At 35.4% G+C, this 10,000-nt stretch overlaps 1 protein-coding gene and 1 pseudogene across 4 annotated transcripts; one reads left to right on the top strand and one right to left on the bottom strand.

Moving 5' to 3' along the window:
* Window positions 1–501: 501 nt before the first annotated feature.
* Window positions 502–1,527, bottom strand: LOC142624170 (uncharacterized; annotated as a pseudogene).
* Window positions 1,528–3,921: 2,394 nt separating this feature from the next.
* LOC142623409 (condensin-2 complex subunit H2) lies at window positions 3,922–9,570 on the top strand. Of its 4 annotated transcripts, none has more exons than XM_075796819.1 (11): window positions 3,922–4,380; window positions 4,477–4,576; window positions 5,994–6,100; window positions 6,175–6,317; window positions 6,405–6,840; window positions 6,934–7,109; window positions 7,185–7,358; window positions 7,458–7,556; window positions 8,190–8,291; window positions 8,436–8,594; window positions 8,807–9,570. In XM_075796819.1, the coding sequence occupies exons 1-11, from the start codon at window positions 4,203–4,205 to the stop codon at window positions 9,275–9,277; spliced, it is 2,145 nt and encodes a 714-aa protein (XP_075652934.1). In that variant the 5' UTR covers window positions 3,922–4,202; the 3' UTR covers window positions 9,278–9,570. The 4 variants fall into 4 exon arrangements, with proteins under 4 accessions (XP_075652934.1, XP_075652933.1, XP_075652932.1 ...); XM_075796818.1 differs by having other exon boundaries at window positions 6,931–7,109; XM_075796817.1 differs by having other exon boundaries at window positions 5,991–6,100.
* Window positions 9,571–10,000: the final 430 nt, after the last annotated feature.

The following is a 10,000-nucleotide window of genomic DNA, read 5'->3' as shown; positions in this document are numbered from 1 at the left end:
CATCAGAATCACCGTCACTGTCATCATCACTGTCACTACTTTCACCATCATCATCATCATCATCACCATCATCATCATTGTTATCACCATCATTATTATTGTCTGCACCATCATTATTATTGTCAGCATTGTTATAATCACCACCATCATGATCATCACAATAATTTCTGTAATCCCCATCCATTAATAGTTCCATAAAATGGCCACTCTCATGAGTACTATTATAATCATCCATATTGGTTTAAGCTACACAACAAAGTAACAAATACTCAATCAAGACAATTCACAACATACCAAGACAATTCAGAACATCAAGTACATAACACTGTAATGAAAATTTCAAATGTGTTTACATTACACATATATTAGTCCAAAGTTAATACTAAATATCACATAACTTAGTTTAAAGTTAATACAACATAGCAAATACAACATAGTTAATACAACATAGCTAACTTAGTTTAAAGTTAATACAACATAGTTAATACCACATAAGGTTAGTCACTTCTTTTGGTTATAAATCATTGCTTGTAGCCACTCTAGCTGTGACTCTGGGTCCTTGAAAGTTAGGAACATCTCCCTACGTGACTTTTTTAGTAAGATAATGGAAGCTTGAACCACAAACGTACTTTCCACTCTAGGAAGTGCTCTCACAATCGCCATTACATTATCAATTGAACTTGGTGACTCTCGAGAAGTACCTTCAGACCTATTCTGACATACAGTTATTAATTGACTAATACGATTGTCCAACATTGCAGCTCCTCCTATCTTCTTCTTTTTCTTCTGTAATGGTATTGATTCACTAGCTCGCTTTTGTCCTGAACTACGTGATTGACTAGTATGTCCTTGCTGCAAACTATCAATGTCTAAACTCATGTCACATTGGTTATCCTTAAATTCGGAGCTACCATCTGAATCACCAGCACCCTCTTTTGGCATTGTTGGAGGTAATGTACCTGAAGAAGGGGTCCATGCAGCTACCCCGATTCTTTGCAACATCCCTAAACATTATCTCAAGTTGTTCTAGATCCTGTGGACCTTTCTCTCGAAATTTTTTAGCTTTGAGTAATTCCTACAAAATGTAATTGTAATTTCACTCATATAAGAATAATATAAAAAAAAAAAAAAAACTATCTCCAACTAACTACATATTAATAAAATACTCAACTCACCTTCAACTTCAGGTCCCACCAATAATCAGGAGCATCAATCGTTCCCTTCACTGCATCCCAACCTAAACCTGTGTCAAGATTCCTCAATTGTTCCCACACTTTCCAATCACCTTTTAATACATCCCACCTACTTTTTAATTGGTCCTTATCATAGTTTTGACCGGTCTCATCACAAAATTTGGTCACCAAATTGAACCAACCTTTGGTACTAAAGTCAGCACCTTTTGATCTATTCCCGGCTTGAATTTGTTCCACACAAAGGTTACAAAAAGTAGTTGTCCACGTTGGATTTAATATCCCAATCTGCTCTAGCCTTTTTTACCTCGGGGTTGGAAGTGGTCTTTTTACCCATCTATAAAGTTAACCAACCATAAGAAATGCAAAAAATAGAAGATTGCAAAAAATGCAAAAAACGCACAATCAATAACATAAAAAATAAGTTTACACTTAAATGAGTGAAAATAATTAAATATGTGTCAATTTGCTCAAGTAACTAGTTCATATTTTTTATTATGCAGTGCATTCCTAGAGAAGGAGAGTGAATTATCTTCATTTAATCTTCCAATTCATCAAACTTGATTCTTCTCCAAAAAAAAAAAAACAAAAAACAAAAAAAGTCATCAAACTTGATATTTATGTCAATCTATTGACTCATTTTTATGTGTTAATGAGGGAAGTACATTTATGTCCATCTATTTATTACCTATAAGTTGTGCACTAATTATGTATATAAAAGGAATATATATATATATATGCACACACACATATTGTTATAAAATTTATTTATGAAACAATTTATTGGAATGCCCCAGCAACAGCAGCTGCATCAGCTGCTGCTGCTGGGAATGCCCCATGATGCAGCTGCTACTGCTGCTGGGCAGAGGCTGGAACCAAGTCAGCCAAACAACAAATGAGAACAATTTTTGAAATACTCAAGTACTGAAATTTCTTTCTTATATTCTTTTTGAAATATTAGACAAAGGAGGAAAACCATGGACAATTTTTTTCTTATATTCCCTAAATTTCTCACATAATAATTTCAACAAAACTTTCAACTTCAAGTACTGAAAGTTCAGGGTTTTTTTTTTCTATGCAATAGTGAAAACAGAAAGAAACCCAGTGCGTAAAACAATATATAATTCACAGCTTTACAATCAAAAAGCTCCTATATTGCACAAAACCAGAGAATTAAAGAGAAAGCTAGCAACACATAAAACATAAAATTCACAACAAATAACTCAGGATTACACAACAACACACGACGTAACTTCACAATGATAATTCCCCTAAATGCAATACAAACCAACTCAAATATAACAAACTCAAAATAGAGTGACTAACTGTTACCCGAACCCTCTTTTTTCCAGGCTATGAACAAAATATATGACACACTAAGCTAAAGCACAGACACATGCAGAGTTTCATAAACATAAAAAGAAAAAGAAAAAAAGAACATCAATAAATCATAATATGGTTTCATTTTGGCCAAACAAACAAATGGGGCTTTATTTCAAAACCATTTGCAAAAATTTCTAAATCCGAAACAAACAAATTTCAAAACCCAATCAACTAAAGAACCAAATGGGTCATCATTAAATCTCCGAACCCTCAAAAACTCAAAAAGGTACAAATAAAGTTAGATCAAATACACCCTGTTTGTTCAGATCTAAAAAAAAAAAAAATTTCAAATGCGTACTTGGTGGTTTTTGGTACCAGATCAGTCTTGCTTGGTGCTTTTTTGATCAAATGCGTACCTTCAAAAAGACTTTCTCAGATAAAAAAGTCTCATAAATAAATTAAAAAAAAATTATAGATCAGAGAAAACGAAGAAAGCAGAAGAGGAAGAAGAAGAAGAAGTCACGGATGACTTACCACAGAGAGATCGGTAGCAGCACAGAGAGGGCAGAGCAGAGAAGAGATGAGAGGAATGAGGGTCAGGGATTTCAACGAAGCAGAGAGATGAGATGAGAGGGTGATTCGGTAATTTTAGGACTTAGCCCAACGGATAGCTGAAAACGTTGATGGACGTTTTGCTTATGGACCTCCAAACCTCCATAAACGGATTCAGCGTTTTTGCCTTTGCCCAAAACGCAACTTTTACCCAAAAGTTGCGTTTTTTGCTTCACCAAACGCCTAAAGAAACCCAGCTTTATGTAAAAGCTGCGTTTTAGCCCCTAAAAGCCCAACCAAACGGGCACTTAGTGACTAATAGAACATTAAGGTTTAGAACTTTTAAATGTTTGGATTCCTTAAAATTTTGTAAGATTTAATTAGTAAGAATTTTAAAATATACATTGTAATTTGAAATTATAGGGTTTAACTTGAAACTTGAAATTTATAACTTTCTCTTTTTTTATTCTTTTTTTCATAAAAATCACCTTGAAATTAATCTATTAAAAAAACAATACAGCGAGAAATTACACTATATCCCTTTAAACTATGATTCTTTTTACATTTATCCCCTAAACTAAGTTAATGTACATTTTACTCCCTTAAACTATATCCTTTTTACACTTACCTCCTAAATTATGGGAATACACAATTTATCCCTCTAAAGTCTAAACTATGAATTGTTTTACACATCCCCTAAAAAATGAAGATAACTTAGGGGTAAAGTGTGCATCTTAATAATTTACGGAATAAATGTAAAATGAGCATAGTTTAGGGGTTAAAATATAATATTCCCAAAATATAAAATAGGGTCATAGGGATGGGAAGTCAAGACTCAGGAATATTTAGATGCGAGCGGGAAAACGGTCAGCGAAACTTTTTGAATTCCCAATCTGCTCCTCTCTCTCTCTCTCTCTGCATTTTCCAGAACCCTAACTTAGTAAGCACAAGATTGAACACTTCTCTTTTTCAATTCCTCCCATTTTCTCGGGAAACAAACAAAAACCCCTCAACAACCCATTTCCAGAATTTTCTTCTACAACCTGAAACCCTAACCGCCCTTTTCGCTGTGCTAATGAAATTGGAGCAGCACCACCAGGACCACAATCATAAGCATAATGCACAACCCTATACAAGATGATGAGTAACACTCGAGAAGAAGCAAGCGCAAGTGGTTACCACACGGTTCAGCCAGAGCGTGACCTCCAATCCAATTGGGAAGTCGACCTCGCCAAGAAACTCGAAGACTACCTGTTCAAGATTTGCTCCGGCGAAATCCCATACGACGACCAAACCCCTGTCAATTTCGCCGAAGGTTTCTCTCTCTTTCTCTTTTCAATTTACTATAAAAAAAAATGGGTGTATTTTGGTTTTTAGGTTTCTGAATTTGGTGTTTATGTGGGAAATGTAGCTGCTTTGCTGCTTCAGGGTTCGGTTCAGGTGTATAGTCGCAAGGTTGAATACCTTTACTCTTTGGTTTTGCGTGCTTTGGAGTTCCTTTCTCAGAAGAGGTTTGTAAATTTTCAATTTTTAAATTTTTTTTTTTTTTCGTTTTAATAGTTAAAATTGTTATTTGGGTCTTCTAGGTTTTTTGTATGATTATGTTGTGAATTTTTAGCTTTCGGGTAATTATGGTTACGGGTTATAGGTGTAATTGAATAAAGTTTGGTTTTTTATGTTGGATAATGCTGGGGGGCTAACTTCAATTGTTTGATTTTGAACTTTGGCCTAGTGGGTAGTCAAGAAGGGTTAAAGATTATCTTTGAGAGCCGAAATTCTTGGCTTTGCTAACTGCTTAGCCTGTTAGGGGTGAATGCCCTTGGATTGGGTACAACTGATTCTGGTGGGTGGGGTCAATTACATGTAGGTTTTACTAGCTAGAGACAAGTTCAAAGGGTTCTTCTTTAGAAAGGTTCCCTACATTATCAAACCAAAAAAAAAAAATCTTGACTTTGCTAGATTGGAAATATGTTGATTTAGTTGTTGAACTACTTGCTGTAGTTTTATGAAGAGTAATATGTAATTGCAAGTAATCATGCCAAACGAATTGAGATCGACTTCCATTTTGATGGCCAATACTGAATTGAATTTTTTGGCATAAAATGATGAGTTTTCACAACTTGGGGATGTACCTGGCAGATATGTTGGAGATTTATATTAAAAACCTGGCTAATGTATTCAATACTTTTGCATATATCTATAAGACAAAATACTTTTGCATATGATGTTGTTGAATTAAATTTAAATAAATGGCTAGACATTTGAATATTAAAAACCTGGCTAATGTATTCCAAATTTGTGAAATGCATAATTTCAATCATATTATGTTATATATTTTTCTCAAAGGGATGTGGGGAATCAAACTTCGTGAGTAAATTATAAGTCTCTTTGTTTTCTCTTTCTTTCTTTCTTTTAAAGATATATATGAGTGCATGTGTGATTGTTTTGAGCTTGTTTGGAAGGTTGAAAGATACTCATGCATCTGGAAAAGAACAAGTTTTGTTCCTTTCTTGGTAAGGTTAGTTTTAGTCACCCAAGTTTTCCATCTTAACCTTATTAAATATAAGGCTGAAGTTCCACTTGTTGCCTAGAATATAGATCTAACTAATAGCTTGATTAGACTGCTTTGAAACATCACTATCATCAAAGCTGGAAACTTTGGGGTATCAAAAAAATAAATGCTGTAATAAACTTTTGATCTTTGATCTGGTGGATGTTTCTCTTGCTGAATAATTGGTAACATGGATGGTTGAGGAAAAGAAACTTGTACTGAACATCATCCACTCGATATCCTTGGTAGTATGTGATTACAAATGATGTCTTTGGAAGTATGCTCCTCTGTCCAAAATTCAAATGACCACAACTGTTGATTGAATCATGCCAACTGCTGCATATTAGTTTCAGTTTTATGTTTTATTTATAAAGCAGGCAGCAGGATCAGTCAGAGGGCACATCGGTTCAGCCTGAAGAAAGTGGTTCCCATGCAGTTGCCGATGAAGAAAGCGATCTGTTTTGGGGTTCAGATGATATCCCAGGTAGCATGTTACTTTGTTCTATGTCATGGTGAAGTTATATAGCAAGCATCAACTAAAAATTCTTCCATTTGCAGTGGAAGCAAAGACTTGCTTAGATAGTCCAACAGGCAAAGATGCTCATTTGAATCACTTTGTGAAGCCCCCTGCAAATCTAGTTGTTCTTGAAGGTGATTGCCTAGATACTACTGCTGATGGCGGCGAATTAGAGTCATATCTGGTACCATAGTTGCTTCATTTGTTAATAGATTGAGGAGTAATCAATATATGTATTCCAACTTGTTAATCATATCATTTATTGTTGCAGTTGGCCACGAACGATCTTTACCAGGATTTTATTCTATTAGATCCATGCGATGCTGCAGCAGTTGATGAATTTTTCAAGGGGGATAAAGCTGGTAAAGGCCAAAAGAGTGCTTACAGAGGCAGCTCAGCTCGCAAGAGCTTTCTATCTCCCACGAGACGTTCTGGGGGAACTGCACGTAAGTCATCTATTAGAAAGAGCCAGGATCCTAACCTCATCCAATCTCCTCGGCTTGGTTGCAGCTTTGATAATAATCGAAATGTTGAGCCAGACCCCCCTTCCTGTGATAATTTTGATGACAACAATTGTGGATTTGATATGGGCAATAGATATTCAGAACCTAGGGATTTGGATGATTCAGATGATGACAATGATGATCCATGGAAGCCTTTGAATCCCCATGAACCTGGAAACTTGAGAGTGAAGCCTTTTAAAAAAGGTTGCTGAAACATTTCTTTCTTTAGCTTACTTTGTTCTCAATTTCATATGCATGTAACACTTTTCTTTTCTATTTTTGTTTAATACCTAGCAGTGAAAGCTTTCAGAAGGAATAAGGTTAATTCTACAAAGGGAGTTTCCATATCTACTCTTTTTCCAATTGCTAGATTGCATGGTACTATCAGTCCGGAGCTCACTGAAATCTGGGAGACACGATCTCAAGCTTTTGAAAGACAAAGGGAGTTCCACTCTCCTCCATTATATGAAAAGGTACTTTTTCTTTCATAGGTCGTGTTCATTTAGATTGGTAGTTATGATTTATAGTTTCTGTTGTTCTTCCTGCAGTTACGGCAATCGCTTACTAATGGAGGACATGAAACATTCAATGCCTTTAATAATCCTGAGGATGACACTGAGGACTGTGCATATGATAGCGAGAATCCTCATTTTGGGGAACCTGATTCTGACTTTCCGGAGAATATATATATGGATGAAGATGTACCTCTTCACGATGTAAAGGTTAGGAGAGATCAGCAACATGATTATGTTATTAATCATTACATCCACAACAAAATAGAAGAATTTTGTTAGATTTTTTATTCATTGATCTTTACACAGCATGATGATGGCGCTGCTCACTTTGGTACCAATGAAGACTTCGGACATGAAGATCCCAATTCTCATGCAAGCCTGGAAGACCTTTGTCGCTCTCACCTAGTAAGCACAGAGTTTGTTGACTTTGCACCTGAGACACTGTAGATTGTTTATACCATTATATTTGTAGGAGCTAATTTGATATCTTTCAGGATTCAATCTCTGTGTCTCAAGAATTTTAAAGCACGTGGTTGTATGTCAATACTCATGTTTGAGAAAACAAGGATTTGGTTGAGTCTGGCTCTAATTTTTAATGGAAAACATTAAACTAAAAAGCCGCTTCTTGTTAAAAAGTTTACCTTGCAGCAACTATTAAAACCAGTTATACTATTCACAGCACGGGGAGTGCAAAATACCACTATAAGATAAATTCTGGTAGTTGGAATGTTTGATGTAAAAGTGTCTCATTTGCATATTTGCATCCATAATTAATTTAGATACAGTTAAAACACCAATAATCTTAAGTAATGAACTTGCTTCAAATGCAGCTTTTTTCGTTCCCTATTTACAGCTCTATAAGATTTATATTTATATCTATATGCACCAATTCCTTTCTCATCTAATGTCTCAGTACTTTTGTTAACATTTCAGAGATTGCTGTGAGTTTGATTATGGGAGTATGGTATCTTTAATTTTGCAATCACATTTTCATCATTTATTTTTTGCTTTGTTGGTTAACTATGTTTTCTCATGTAGGATGCTCTCCTTGCTAGCATAGCTGAAAATGAGAAGCAGACTGAATTGGCTGCTCGGGTTTCAACATGGAAACAGAAGATTGAGCACAACTTGGAGGAGCAAGTGAATACTAACACTTTTGCTTTCTTTTTGTCTCAACTACCACAAAGTTTTTTAATTGATTGCAGCCAATTGTCATATTACATTATTCTTGCTCATTTAAATTTGTTTCTAGTCATTTGAAGTAAAACAACCCATGTCTTATAGGAATCATGCCCTCCATTTGATATTCAAGACTACGGCGATAGGATTCTAGACAAACTATCCCTTGAAGCGCACAATGGAAATGTCATGTCTTTTGCTGATGTGGTAAAGGGACAAGAGAAGTACAATGTGGCTCGAAGCTTTTCTGCACTTCTTCAATTGGTAGTTCCACATCTAACAAAATTTTATAATTTGCCTTTTTTATTTCAAGGAACTGCTTCTAGATAAAATGTCAATTATATTCTAGTATGAAACTTTGAAAAGATGCTTTAATATTTCTGCTATAATCTCTAATGGTGGTGAAATGATCCCCAAGGAATCAGATACTGCTTGGCCTCTAGATTATAAGGAATTGTGATTCATTTTCTTTTCAGGTGAACAATGGAGATGTTGATTTAGATAAGAGTGGAGTTGATGGCAAGTCCATCTGTTACACTGCTGTGAATCCTTTCCACGTTCGTCTCCTCAGCCATGACAAGAAACAGGAGGAAAAACAATTTCGATTTTCAAAAAAGAGAGCTAAATCTCCTACAGGAAAAGAACGTGCTATCCTCAGCCATGACAAGAAACAGGAGGACAAACAATTTCGATTTTCAAAAAAGAGAGCTAAATCTCCAACAGGAAAAGAACGTGCTAAAATCAATAGGAACAAGCCTGGGAAAGAGAAATCACCCACCAATGATTCGTCTTCTAAGGAATATAGATCAACAGAGGGGTCATCACAGCCAAATTGCAAATTTTCTGTGAAGCTAGGAAAGATCAGTGGTGTGCGTTGCACTCCTGAAGGCAAGAGGAGACGAAGGTCAAGATTAATTGAACCAGTTGACCTACATTCTGCAGGATGAAATAGACATCAGTAACAAGTAGCCACTTTTTCTTGTCAGATGACAATTCAATACCTTTTGTTGAATCACTCAGGTCCATTAAAGTGACCTTGTAATTGCAGTTCTAGATTGCTAACAATTCTTAGGTGTTACTTGTATTGTTTTCCATTTAACCTTATTACCTGGATGTACTATATAGATCCTGTAACACCATGTATTTTATCAATGCAGAATGATCTATTTGTAATATATACAAAGACCAATTTTCCTTCAGTATTGAATTTGTCAAAAAATAAAATTCCAACTCTACTGCCCTCGCTGTGTTTTATTCACTCCTCTCTTTCTTTTATTTAATTACTTAAAAAGAAAAAGAAAAATAAAGACTGGGTTTATTTCCCATAACAGCCAGTTCAATTTATACCTAATCTTGTTTCTGATTAGCTGTTATGGGATTCTGAAAACAGCCCCAACACATGTACAAGCTTTGTTCTTGAAGCAGCATGTGAATACGTGCGTGCAAGTGTTCTCTACATGTGTTGTCATGTATATAAAACTAAAATTGTGCCAAACATAGTTTACAATGATATCAATCTACCATGATGAAGCAAAGTTAACTTTGTCGTGCAATGCAACCAATTGGTGTTTCCTTAAGTTTTTAATGTGGAGTTGGTTGGCTCTTACTCTGGATTGGCCAATCATCCTTAGTAGAAGTCAATGATTTAGTATACCAAGTGGGAGTGGTTG

The sequence above is a fragment of the Castanea sativa genome, chromosome 2 (assembly GCF_040712315.1).
Source record: "Castanea sativa cultivar Marrone di Chiusa Pesio chromosome 2, ASM4071231v1".
Classification (NCBI taxonomy): domain Eukaryota; kingdom Viridiplantae; phylum Streptophyta; class Magnoliopsida; order Fagales; family Fagaceae; genus Castanea; species Castanea sativa.
This window is presented reverse-complemented; position numbering and strand designations above follow the sequence as displayed.

What these genes read in the sequence shown, in the direction of transcription:
- LOC142623409 (XM_075796816.1), top strand. Translation starts at nt 4,203, where the DNA reads ATGATGAGTAACACTCGAGAAGAAGCAAGCGCAAGTGGTTACCACACG. An exon ending in CTCCTCCATTATATGAAAAG is followed by an intron (nt 7,110 to 7,184) that starts GTACTTTTTCTT and finishes TTCTTCCTGCAG; the next exon opens with TTACGGCAATCGCTTACTAA. An exon ending in TTTCTGCACTTCTTCAATTG is followed by an intron (nt 8,595 to 8,806) that starts GTAGTTCCACAT and finishes TTTTCTTTTCAG; the next exon opens with GTGAACAATGGAGATGTTGA.